The sequence below is a fragment of the Hippichthys cyanospilos genome, chromosome 17 (assembly GCF_059441005.1).
Source record: "Hippichthys cyanospilos isolate Australia breed blue-spotted pipefish chromosome 17, RoL_Hcya_1.0, whole genome shotgun sequence".
Taxonomy (NCBI): domain Eukaryota; kingdom Metazoa; phylum Chordata; class Actinopteri; order Syngnathiformes; family Syngnathidae; genus Hippichthys; species Hippichthys cyanospilos.
This window is the reverse complement of record NC_142385.1, coordinates 12799262-12812582: the sequence shown is the minus strand read 5'-3', so window position 1 is coordinate 12812582 and position 13321 is coordinate 12799262. Positions and strand designations below refer to the sequence as shown.

The 13321-nt window shown below is 42.8% G+C and overlaps 2 protein-coding genes across 3 annotated transcripts; one reads left to right on the top strand and one right to left on the bottom strand.

The window, feature by feature from the left end:
- The first annotated feature begins 486 nt into the window (after positions 1–486).
- On the top strand, positions 487–5201 carry LOC148409746 (bone morphogenetic protein 2). Its single transcript, XM_088439363.1, has 6 exons — positions 487–1279; positions 2326–2465; positions 3212–3328; positions 3422–3608; positions 4171–4642; positions 4782–5201. The coding sequence occupies exons 1-5, from the start codon at positions 1000–1002 to the stop codon at positions 4575–4577; spliced, it is 1131 nt and encodes a 376-aa protein (XP_088295489.1). The 5' UTR covers positions 487–999; the 3' UTR covers positions 4578–4642; positions 4782–5201.
- Positions 5202–6845: 1644 nt separating this feature from the next.
- On the bottom strand, positions 6846–13014 carry LOC148409745 (uncharacterized). 2 transcript variants are annotated; one of them, XM_088439687.1, is made up of 2 exons: positions 10975–13014; positions 6846–10944 (listed from the first exon to the last, which is right to left on the bottom strand). In XM_088439687.1, exons 1-2 carry the CDS (start codon positions 13012–13014, stop codon positions 7261–7263), a joined length of 5724 nt encoding a protein of 1907 aa, XP_088295813.1. In that variant the 3' UTR covers positions 6846–7260. The 2 variants fall into 2 exon arrangements, with proteins under 2 accessions (XP_088295813.1, XP_088295812.1); XM_088439686.1 differs by having other exon boundaries at positions 6846–13014.
- Between the last annotated feature and the right edge of the window lie 307 nt (positions 13015–13321).

The following is a 13321-nucleotide window of genomic DNA, read 5'->3' as shown; positions in this document are numbered from 1 at the left end:
TGCTAATCAACGATTCGTCAAATCCGGTCCTTGTTAGCAAGTATGTCGGTATGTGTATTTTCTTGACGCGCTACACTGTAGCCTTGACTTTGTCACACAAATCCAATCAGCATCAAACTTGAGTTATCTTGTTAAAGACAACAGAATGCATCCTCTTTTATCTGACAAAGGTTGGGTCCAAAAATGAGTAACCGGTCCCCCCCAAATGTGGCTATTGTCATTTCTTGGTAATCAAATGAACAATAGGAGAAAAAAAAAAAGCTGTTTATCACTGACGGTCTTGAGAATTTGATTCCTTTTATTCCATGTGATTGATTGAAGATCATTACCGATTAATCCTCATGCGGGGGGTCATGAGCGTCACGCTCGCTCCCTGTCCAAATAAACCCCCCGGAGGAGGAGCAAGCCGTGGGGGTCGTCGGGGACGAGGTGACCAATGTGTGCACGTTTGGGGGGGGGGGGCACACGCTAACAATGTGCATCATTTGCGTCATGGCTCCCGCTCTTCGTTTGCTTTCTTGCGACTGGCTTCACACTGATAACAGACAGATGGCCAGAAAAAAAAGAAAGAAAAAAAAAAACATGATGATGGAGAAACTTTACTTCGGTTGAACCCTCCTCACTCCGATGCCAAATACTTTTTGTTTTTAAAGTGTTTTTTTAATCATTAATGGTATCATGCAAGGTTATAAAAAAAAAAATTCTCATTTGATGTAATTTTCCATACATGTGGTGTGTGTAAATTTTAACGTATTTTAAAAATATTTCCTAAAACAAATATTTTAAGAAAATAAATCTGATTTAGATCGCTGTGTTTATTTATTTTTTCTTTCTAATATTATAGAGCACTTTTCACCTTTCCTACGTGTGCTTGCTTGGTATTTTGGCCCCCACCCTCCATCATCATCAATCAGGGTCCAATCATGCGCCGATGGTACTTGAAAGTCTCATGAAAAAGCCTCACCGGCAATTGTCAAGCTCAATCCGCCCCTCGGCGATATGTCAAGCGGATCCGTGCGTGTGTGGCTCGTCCTCGCCCTCCAGCTGCGCTGCGTTGCAGCAGTGGCCCGAACGGATTCGAACCAGGATCCGGACAGGAAGTTGACGGAAAATTTGCATAATTTGAAAGATCTTATGCGTGGGGCTGCGGTGATCCCCCACAAGAAAGCGCCCAAGTTTATGTTGGATCTTTTTAACGCCGTGTTCTTGTCGGACGGGACCAGGAAAAGTCAAAAGGAGATTCTGGAAGGGAATGTCGTGAGAAGCTTCGAGGATAAAGGTTATGACACTTTTGGGAAGCGGTTTTTATGACGTCATATTGTGACGTGTTCAAAAGCGTTGGGAAATAGACTTTCGAGTGCGTCATTTTGGTTTCGTAATGCGTAATTACGCACGTTGGTGCTTGAGTTTTTGGCCTTATTTCAAAACTTCTGTTTGTATTTTATTAAATAAAACAATGTAAAACAACTTCCATTTCAAAACTTCTATTTGTATTGTATTAAATAAAACAGAACGTAAAACAAGTAAGTAAATAAAGCAACAGATTTAGAGAAGTTACAAAATAATCCACATAAACAATATAGAATAAGATGTATTTTTACAGATATTCAATAAAATTCAAGACAATGCTAACTAGCGCTTAAATAACGATGTGCTACGTATTTATTTTTCTTGTCATGCATATTAACGCATCATAACCAAAAAACGTATTTTCACGTTTTTTAAGCTTTCAAACATTTTATTCCTGGTACTTATTTGTATAATGTCCCCATTTTATGATTTGGCTGACTCTAAAAGACTGACTAAAGTAATCAGTTTTAGCTAATTAAATACAATACTGGTAATCAGTTTATCTTGTTTAATACTAAAGTCATCAATTACTTTAGTACTTGTTTACTTTTTGTAAACACTTAGTAACGTAATCACTAACGTTAGTAGCTAAGACAATTACTTTAGTACTACATTTTACAACTCAAGTAAATCTCATGTAGTACCTAAAGTCATTCATCGTATTACTTAACTATTTAAAAGTAATATTTGTTCGCTAATTAAATACTGAAGTAATCAATTTCACTACAGTGTTAAAGAGGAAGGTCATCAATTACTTTAATACTTATTTACTTATAGGAAGTACTTTGTAAAGTAATACTAAAGTTGTCAGTGTCTAAAGTGATCGAATATTTGCTTGTCCTATTTTGGCAGTATGAAAATAGATTATCTAAATTAATTAATTAAAGTGGTTAATTACTTTGCTGCTTGTTTCATTTAGTACCAGCGATTTTTCGAGCTTATTAAGTGGCGTTTAAGTTGCGTGTTATATTCCAGGTCATGATGGCGAGAGGTTTCACTTTTTCAACTTGTCTTCCTTTGGAAGAGAAGAGAGGATGATAAAAGCCGAGTTCCGCTGGTTTCGGAAGAAACAGAAGCATTTCTTGGGAAAGTCCTACAGGCCCCATTTTTATAAGGTAAACTTGATTTATGTTCTAATTTGGTTCATGTGCAGCTATTGTATATCAGCAGGAAGGTTTTATTTCATTTTAAAAGCCAAAACCGCCAAAGGGATTTCATTGAAATGTCAGAAGGATGTTCAGCACCTGGTCCTGACCAAATGTTTTTTTATCTGTATTCCAAGATGGCCACCATGTTGAAGTGACTGTTTATTTACGACAATTGGTCAAATGTTCTTTTTAATGGTTATTTTTCTTTCATCCTGTTTAGGATTTGGTGTAAATAAAGATTAAGGACCCTTTAAGTGGTTTGGGTGGAACAGTCAGAAATGCCTGCGCATATCTAATGATAATAATGCATTATTGTTTGTTTGTTTTTTTACTCTGTTTGTTCAGTGTTCAGTTGTCTTTGAGATATTTGGACAGAAAAATTATGAGATTGAAAGGTGGGAAAAAGCTTTTTTTTTTTTTTTTTGTCGATCCAACATTCATCAGAGCCCCACTCCATTTCCGTCATCGTTGGTCCTTTATTTTTTTTTTTTTCAAACTATACAAAATTGTAATCGGCAGTCCGCTGGTGTATTTTGGCCCACCCTTTCACCACCACTAGAGGGCGACATTTGACCGTTTTTGTGGTCTGTGTTTAAAAACAACCTCAACAAGTCAATTAATTTTGATGTTATTAATTCACAACATGTTTTCTAATAGCAAGTCCATATGAAGCATATCTCGCACGTTGTTCAAAACTTTCTGTTACCATCCAGGTGGATTTGTATGAAGTATTGGATAGTCAAGTGAAACCTTGGCGAGGAAACCTCATCACCTCCAGACTGGTTCCTCTTTACACCCAAGGATGGGAAGTTTTCAATCTCACACAAACGGTTTGTATGCTTCTTTTTTTTTTTTTCCCATAACCACAGCTAAATAAATCTGAGAAAAAGGTCAAAGCGGCTATTTTTTTTTTTTTTTTTTAGGCCTCAAAGTGGATCCGCAACAGCCAGGATAACAACGGCATCCTGATTGTGACCACGCTGCCATCCGGGAATTGGATGCACTCGCTGGTTACGTCATCCAATTTGCAAGAGCCAGCAGATATGAACGCATATTTGGTCATATTTTCTGATGATGGGAGAACGGGAGCATCTAATCATTCATATTTTGGTAACGATTAGCGTTTATCCAATCGAGGAACTTTCTATGATTCAGGATTAGGTTTATCTGGTTGTTCTTGGGGGCTAGTTGTTGTGAAAATCACTTTTTTTTTCTTTTTTTGCAATCCAGGATCTGGATTTTCAGTTGACAGGAAATAAAAAAAAAAAAAGTTTTTAAAATGTATTAATTTTACTGAAAAATAATTGTCATCAAATGAATTTCAGACAAAATATTATCTTTTATTGTTAAAAATGACAAAACGAATTGACTATCCCTTTAAACAAGTTATGCACATGTTAAGTTTACATCAAAACTTTTTTTAAATCAGTTTTTGTTGTTTTTGCAAAAGATTCTTTTAAATCAGACCTACAAACAACCACTTAAGGGTATTATTTTTTTAATACAATTGTAATTGTCTTTGGTGATTTGGTGATAATATAGCTCAGTCCTAATCCAAAATCCAGTCAGTCATTAAAAAGTAGCATAGTATTATTTTTTCCTTCAAGGCAAAATTCCATCGTGGGTTTCTGCATTTGTGCCTGAAAATGTTTTTAATCTTCTCCACCTCCAGGACCAGCTCCGTCTTCATCTGAACTCCACGAACCCCCCACTAGGAGGCGTCGCGGAGCCCCACGGCTCTTACCTCGAGGCCATTCCCGATCTTGTCAGAGGTTCCCCCTTTTTGTGGACTTTGAGGAGATCGGGTGGTCGGGCTGGATCATCTCGCCGCGGGGTTACAACGCTTACCACTGCAAGGGCTCTTGCCCGTTCCCGCTCGGAGGCAACCTCCGAGCCACCAACCACGCCACCGTGCGCTCCATCATGCACGCTCTCAAGCTGCCCGCGGACCAAGTGGAAGCGCCCTGCTGCGTGCCTGATAAACTTCAGTCCATCAGTTTGTTATATTTCGATGATGAGGAGAATGTGGTTTTGAAGCAATATGATGACATGGTGGCTTTGAGCTGCGGATGCCACTGACAAAAAGTCACGCGGAGATGTTTGAGGCTTGACACCTACAACGATCACCGACGAAAACACTCATGGTAAATCCAATACGTCACCGCATTCCTCACCCTTCTTCTCATCAGTTACCTTCGTTCCATCGCTTCTTTCTGCCTGGATCCTCACGTTTCCACTTAGGTTCCTCTCATTCACGCTCTCCTTTATTCCTCTCTTTTACAGGGTAAACCTCCACCATTTCTTCTCCTCCGCCTGTTAGCTCCTCTCGCTACAGATCACAATGTCATCTGCGAACATTAGTCCATGGAGATTCCTGTCCAACCAAGTCTGTCAGGCCGTCCGTCCAAGAAGGGGCTCAGAGCTGAACCTCATGCAGTCTCACATGCACCTTGAAAATCAGACCTCCAAATGACAGAAGCCTATAGAACATAGGTGTCAAATTCCAGTCCTCGAGGGTCGGTATTCCTGCAGGTTTCATGGTTTTCTCTTCTCAACACCCCTGATTCAAATGATTAGCTCATTAGTAAGCTCTGGGGAAGCTTGGAAATTATCCTAATCAGGAGTGTTTAGGAGAGAAAACCAGAAAACCTGCAGGATGTCGAACTCCAGTCCTCAAGGGCCGGCATCCTGCATGTTTTCCGGTTTTCTTTCCGCACAACACCTGATTCAAATGATTAGCTCATTAGCAAGCTCTGCAGGAGCTTCAAAATGATCCCAATCATTTGAATCAGGTGTTTTTGAGGGAAAAAGTTTGAAAACATGTAGGATACCGGCCCTCAAGGACTGGAGTTCGACACTTATGCTATCTCACTGTCATTTTGCATGACTTGCAGTACTCTAACATTCTTCTCTGCCACTCTAGACATCTTCACAAGCTTTCTCCAGCTCTAAGACAAAATGCAGCTGCATCTCACAATTTTTTGTGCTTTTCTATCAACATTTTCAAAGCACATGCTTCGCCTTTATGCAGTGCTCTTTTTTTTTGGCATGAAAAAAAATGCTGCTCACAAATGCTAACTTCTGACCTTGGTCTAGCTTCACCTATTCTTTATCACAGCTTCAGTGTATGACTCATTAATTTTATTCATGTTACTCCTGACCGCAAATCCGCACATCTCTATTGTTCTTAAAAATGGGCACCAGCATTCTTCTCCTCCATTTTTCAGGCATCTTCTCACTATCTAACATTCATTTAACTGACAAAACACAATTCTGTTTTCCCATTTGCTCTCCAGTAACAGTAAAATAGAGCCGTTCTTCTGTCTTTACATCATTTCACCAGTAGAGGACAGTGTAGGTATTGTGATAAATACTATGTTTGTAAAGTTTTATTTGCAATGCATTTATTATTTTGAATTGTTGAGTTGTTTTGATAATGTACATAAACAAATATAATCTGCAATAATTGAAACCCCAAACCCTTTCAATAATGATTTTATGAACACAATGTGGAAACGTGTAAAAATACGTTATACTCTTTTGCTGCTTTTTTATTGGAATGGATCACATTCCTAATTATTTTTGATTGAAAAAAAATGCCAATGTAACCACTTATAACCACTGTAACCCATAATTTTGCAAAACATGGCCTACTTGTTTGAAAACATGCGATAATACAAACCTGTCTGAACATGTCAAAGGAGAAGTCGAGTCAAAAAATGCGTTTACAAAAAAAACATTTCTATGCATCACCTCTAGTCCAAACGCAGCCTTATGATTAATATTTTGCTTTTATTCGTCACAGATGGTGGCCATTTTGCCTCATAGCTGTCGATTAAAAATGATGTCACATTGGAAGCTCAGGCGATGAGCAGTTGCTATTTAGCTTGCAAACCTCACATACCCAAACAGGTAAGTTGTGATTGGCTATCGATAACTAGTGGGAAAAATGGCCGCCCTCTGCGATTGATAAAATTGGATGGATTATGCTTCATCGTATCAGGTTCACCATTAAGGTTAAGATGATTTGATTTCCTGTAAGCTTCTCACTCATATTCCACACAAGCATGCAAAATGTGATGATAGTCTGTTGTCATCTGAATTATGTTTGCTTAAAGGGACTACAAATTTGAAATTATTAAAAGGAAAAAAAAAATGATGCCTGCAAATAAAACGTCATTTTACGAGTAGAAATCTCCCATCACTGCCGTACTTTAATAACACACTGCATTTATAACAAATAGTGCACATTTACATTCAAACGTTCATCTTTTTACATATTTATGCAGTCAATATCATCATTCCTTAAAAAAAATGACTACCTTCTATAAATCCAATTGTTTTGACCATGCCATTCATCTCTTTTCAGTGTACATTCAAGTCATAAAGGTAAGTAAATAAAATACTCAACAAATAATAATCCAAGCGGCATGGTGGTTGGCCTCACAGTCTTTGATTTTTAAAAGATTCATCTTCTCTCACATTGATGACGTCTCCCGCGATCGCCTAGCAACCAGTCGGCCCAGTTTGTAGCACGGTTTCAACCGGAACCGACTTAAGCTAGTGGACCAACCCCACAGAAAATGGATGGACAAAGCTGTACGTTATATTAGAATTCATTGGTATAGAACGTCATACCAATGGTAACCAATGAAATCACTCATGTCGATTCTCATTTCAATCCCAATAAAAAAACAGTACTTGGCAGAAAAAGGTCGGTGAAACAAACATCGTTATGTGCAAAATCATTCCCCTAAACGTATCAACTGGGACAGTCCACTTCCTCCGTACCGAGGAACTCGCCCAACATGTTTTCGTGCTGCCCGTAGACAGGCTCCAAATAAGGATGCCCGTCCTGAGAATTGATTTGCCTCGAGGTGTCCAGGTGGTTTAGTCCTTGGTGATCCACATGAGGTACTTGAATTGTATTGTTCTGGGCCATGGGAGACAGAGGCACAGGGACAAAGCCGTGGTAGACCACCAACGGCGTGGGTAAAACTTCCATGGCGGACGCCTGAAGAACAGCGGCATCCGGAGGCCGGACGGGTAACTGCACGTAGCTTCCCGTCTCGGGATCGAAGAAGGTTTTTGTTTTGACTTGGACGGGCATGTCTACGAAATAATACTGTCCTGAGTCTGGATCCTGAAGGAGTTTCCGTTGGGTCACGGGGATGGACTGCGTGACGATGGCGTGTTCCATGCTGGACTGGCGAGAGAGTTGGCCGGTGCGGCTGGACTGCCGGGACAAGCTCGGCGGCGGGGGGACCTGCAGGCGGTGCGTGTCGATGCTCTGACTCCTCCTGAGCGGTTTCTCTCGGCTCATTTTTTCCCTGGCTCGGCCCCGCTGTTGAAACTCGTCCATGATGGATCTCTCAACTCGTGTACTTCTCGGGTCCAGTCTCTCGTCGCCGGATGTCCCGGTGCTATACCTGCGTCCTACTCTGTCACCTAAGAATCTGTCGATGCTTTGCGATCGAGTGTCGGGTACCGGTCTCTCACCGGCGTTGGGTTTATAGACGGGGACGTTACTGATGAGACGATCGCTGCTGAAGTGTCTTTGTTCTGGTTTATCTCGAGTTCGTCTGCTACTGCTACGGCCTCGTTCGCCCGCAAGTCCATCGTCGTGGCGTTTGACTTCTGCGGAATCGTGGCTCGGTCTTCTTGTCCTCTGATGAATTTCTGTATTTTTCTGATGTCGATCCTCATCCTGGACGTGGACTGGATCGTTACCGGTTCCGCCGTGTTTCTGATTGTCCCGCCGATGCTTTTTGTCGCCGCTCCTCGCCTCGGATTTCTCCCTCTTGTGTTTACTCGGGGTTGAATTCTGGGCCTCCTCCTTCTTTATCCGGCGGTTCGTCAGTTTCATTGCTCTCAGAACGGCCCTCTCGGATTTGGGCAAAACTGCTGGAGGTTTGGCGAACCCTGACTGGCTGTCGTTAAAACTGCAAGTAGACCCCGAACGTTCGCTAGGGACTTTTGTTATATCCCGCTCTGTTGTTGGCATTGTCAACATCTCTGCATCTTCTGATGTGGGACTCACTATAGAAAAACTGTCATTCTCTTTTTGAGGAGCAAGAGGTTCTCCTTTGTGGTGCCTCTTTGGCTTCTCCTTTTGCAGAATCAGTGGAGAGAACGATGGTGGCGTGGAGACATTTGACAAAGTCTCTTTAGGTGTGAAGACTTCACTTGCTTCTTTCGGAGTTGTCGCCCTTGCCAATATAGGATTCGGATTTTCATTTAGTAAATGCGAGTCCTCGTCTTCCTTCTCTGAGTTATTTGTTAGGCCTCGTGGTGTCCAAGGTTGTAATGACTTCTTCATCTTATTACTCAAAGTGTTGTCTTTGATTTTAAATAAAGCGGGGATATCCAAACTTGGCGGAAACATGTTGGATGGTGACATTGGTGTTTGTATACCTTCATCCCGGGATGGGCTAGGATATTTAGTGGTACGTTGTTTCTGTTCCTTGCAGATGTCTTTTTCCTCTTCAGACTTAACTGGTTCCTTGACCATCTCCGACTCACCTTCTAGATCACTGAATGAGTAATATTCCATTTCTGGTTTGTCTGAATCTTTTTTCGTGGGTCCAAAAATACGATCACCCTTATTGTCCAGCCCAACCTTATCCAGGTTCTCCAAAGAGTGATAAAAGTTTGATTCAACAGTTCTGTGTGGTGGGCTCTCCACAGAGAAGTAGGAAGATTTGGAGGACATGCTGGTGTGATCGTCAATACCGACACCGTTTAGAAGCAGTTCAGGGGATATTATAGTCCTGGGGGGAGCCTCCGCATCCATATCACCGTTGTGTTTGGGCGTTTTGTCAAGATCTTCTGCCACGACGTGAGTTGTTGCACCATCTGGTTGTAAAGTGCTGTCAATATTTCTGTCTTCTGGGGCAGCCTGAACTCTCTCTGCGTTAACTTCGATGTCTGATATCAAAGAATAGCGTTTTTCACCGTGCTTGGAAAGCAAATACGGGTTGCGGGTAACTGCATCAATCACCGTTACATCGTCCGTTTCTTCATTGGAGCTTGTTGGGAAAGAATTTTTTGTGTCTGGTATGTTGTTATCGTCTCTGTTGTAAAGATCTTGATCAATATCGCCGCTCCCGTTTCGCCTGTTTCCTACTTTTTTACTCCGAGGAGGAACGGATGGAGTGCCTAACATTTGGTTCTCGCAACGCTCTCTCTCAGCTGCGTTTTCCGATAACTGCTTTAAATTCAAATCTTTTTCAGGCCGATGAGCAGAACTGTCGATCAGTCTTTCATTGCCATGCTTAAAGTCCAATCTTGAGGCTGAATTTAAGTCCGCGTCGAGGTTTCTCATGAGAGACGGGGCTGCCCCTCGGCCGTCCGATCTCTGCGGCTCACCCTGTCTCGGTTCTACCTGAGAGAGGATCTGTCTCATGTGCTTATGGTCTCTCAAATCCCCCAGTCTTTCTCTTAGGTCCTTCTCTTTTTCCGCGATGTGATTTTCATCCTCATCGGTTTCTGTAATCGATTCTTTTACCATATTTTTACTTGCGTGTACCCTTGATTTACAGTTTTCATCATTCACATGCTGCGGCGGTATCATATTTGCGTCTTGATCCGTGGCTCTATTTTTTGTCATCTGCCTACTCAAGATGACCTCCTCCAGCGCCATTTTAGCCTTGTCATAATTGTCATTCACGCGTGCTTTGTTTATCATGACGTTGACGCCCGTCTTTGAGGGAACCTCCTTACTCGACTGCTTCTCTTTCTTGGCAAATATTTCCCTCTTTGCTAAAGTGTTCCCCCTCATAGACAGCATTCCTTTCTTAATGTTCCTTAGCTCCCTGGAGATCAAATCATTTTTTGCTCTGGCTTCTTCATCTATATTGGGACCTCCAGTTTTGTGTTCCTGATCGCATAGGCGGGCCCTCTCGAGCTCTTTCAAGGCATGCAAGTCATGAATGATGTGTTCACTATCTCTCGCGGCATCCTTCTCCATTCTCAAATCCACGTTCTCGTTACCTTCTTCATCTCCATGGTCCTTGTCTGTTCCAGAATACCTTTGACCTTTAATGTAATTGTTCAGTTTGTCGGAGAACGCGTGCTTTAGCCGTTCTTCGCTGTCCGGGGCGGTTTCCTTCAAGTCACGGTTAGAAAGTTTGTTTTTGTCCAAAACGAGTTGAATATCAGGTTTGGTGAGGTTTTTCTTTGGGACCGGTGGGGGCTCTTTCTTTATGATAACGTTATTTTCGGACTCTCTTCTGCCTTGATCCTTTTCTGCTTCTATTCTTTTCTCTACGATGTCATCGGAACGTCGGAGAATCTCCTCGCCGTCCTTGAATTCATCTCTGTCGGACAACGGTTTATCGATGCTCTCGTTTTGAGTTGATTGTAACGCTTTCGTTTTCGTCGCATTGATTGCATCCTTTGCGGCCCTGATAACATCTGACGTTCTCCTAACTTGGCCTCTGCTCTCCTTCACTTTAGGACTCACAATCTCTTCGACGAAATATTTTTCTTTTAAGGTTTTCGCAGGCAAGTTTGTTTTGTCCGATACATTTGGTGGTCCGTTTTTGGTCAAATCGTTTAATTGCAGTGTTTCGCGGTCAGATTCGGGGGCTTCATATTCTGGAGAATTGCCACGATTGATGTCAGGTAAAATCCCTGGGGGTTCTTTGCCTGGATCAAGAAGCGAAGTCTCATTTGAATAATCTGTGGATAAAGGGTGGCTGGCTTTTTTGTATAGGTTAAGCGAAGGATAACTTTGCTTTTTAGCCAGGTGGCTTTTGTTCCTTTTTGAGTGCATTATTTGAGAGTTTGCATTCTCTTCGCCTAAACTGCCATTACTCACAGCGTCCCTTTTGTTTTGTAGCAGATTAGACAACAAATAATCATCAGACTCCTCAGCTACATGCTCGCTAAAACCGGCAGCTGGTAGGTCGACGGATTCTAAAACTGGGCTGCATACCGTACGACCCTCTTTTAAAATAGCAGGGCTGCTCAAACCAGACGCGTCTCCGTCCAAATTATTTTGTTGTTTAAGATTCTGTGACAATGGCGATTGGGTTTCATTTTCAAAAGTTTTGAATTTGGGCGGACTGTAGCGACTTTTGACTCTCTTTCTGTTGTCCTTAAGATTGAAGAGGATGCTAGATGCTAGGGATTTGTAGCCGTCTCTCTTGATGGGAGGTTCAGGTGTCAGTTTGGCTTCCGAATGAGGTCTGTGGGGCAGGTCCAGCACAGAGGGCGAAAGAACAGCTGAGAGGATCTCGGATGTTTCTGTCGGTTGTCTAGAGGGAATAAGTGGCGTCATCAGCTGGCAGATGCTGAATGGAGTCGAGGCCAAAGGGCTGATTTCTTCAATCGCTTTTACTTCCGTAGACCTTTCGGGGTTTGGGATCAGTGAAATATTTTTTGCTGTTGAGCTCTTGTCCTGAGGCTGTTGCTTAAGTGCGAGTGCGCTATTCGCACTTAAATTTGTTCGCCTCCAGGGGACAGCACTTCCATCAGTTATATCTGAAGAGCACCTTTTCGGAGGTTGGGCAGCTGTGGGCTTTGGCAGGACCTTGGGTGGTGAAGTGCAAGTGACAGGTTTAGGAGGGACAGGAGGAGGGGCGGAGGGTTGAGGTGCAGCTGGAGGAGGGGTTGGAGGTGGAGGAGGAGAAAGGGAAGGGGGAGCAGGAGGTGGTGGGGGCTCACCTGCTTCTTTCAGTATCTCTTGTGAATGAAGAGTCTCTTTTATGTGAGCTTCTGTTAACTCCTTGTAAAATGGTAGGTCGTACCATTTCGGTGTAATATCCGGGGGGAGAATAGAAGCATTCTCACGGCTAAAGCAGAATTGTTTCATACCTCCCCATGTCTGGAAAGGGCTGAACTCACTATGAAGGAAAAAGTTTTTGACGTTTAGCTTGGTAAGGTTCATTGTGGATTTCCCGTTTTTTATCTTGGGGGATTTTCCCGAAGTAAGGCCTTTGCTAGTTTTGCTCGCAGAATCGTAGCCGGATTGATGCAAAGGGTGTTTCTGATCATTTCCGCCCACTAGATTGGCGTGATAATCCGAGGAGAATTCCGATAGTTCTCTTTGGATGCTGCGGAGCGCAGATTTATCCCATGATTCCCCATTGGAATCTGCCATGCCGCCATTTTTGATTAGCATTCCTTCACAGTTCTCCCCCGTGCTACTCAAAGCCTTGAGAAACGATGACATATTGGAGATGTTCTTCTCTTTCTCTTTGTTGTTTTTCCTTTGCTTTTTGGATTCCTTTTGATGGATTTTTTTCAGCGGCTCCCCGGCCAGTGGTTTATGACAACTGAATGGCGAGTATCCATACAGGAAGTCGTCGTTGTAAACGGCGTCGTCGCCGACGCAGAGGCTCCGGAAGGCTCGGTCGGTGAGCGTGCTGACCTCGCGGTCGGTTTCGTCCATAAGCAGGTCGGTGAAGCCGTTGGGGAAGCGATGGTGGAGCATGTTGCCCGCCCGGTGGCCCACGTGCCGCTTTTCCGCGCAGCCCATAGCGTCAACGGCTTTCTTCCTGTTTTGCGCCATCACCTGTCGGGCCGGCTCAAACGCGAGCGGATCCCCTCGCGCTCAGGTTGACATCAGGCATGCGGTAGAACAAATCTCCTGAGAAGGAGAACGAAAATAGATCAGATGTTGTACCGATAACCTCTCATAAGTCGGGTCACCAGCCTTTATGAAAACCAGAGCTACTTTTGGGGTACTAATTAAAACAATGATGGATAGACTTCTGAAATAACAAAGTTGCCCCAATTACATAGATGTTACTTGATCTAATTCATGTGATTCAACTTTTAGCCTGCACGCTATTCATTTGGTCCTTGAAGGCAACCCA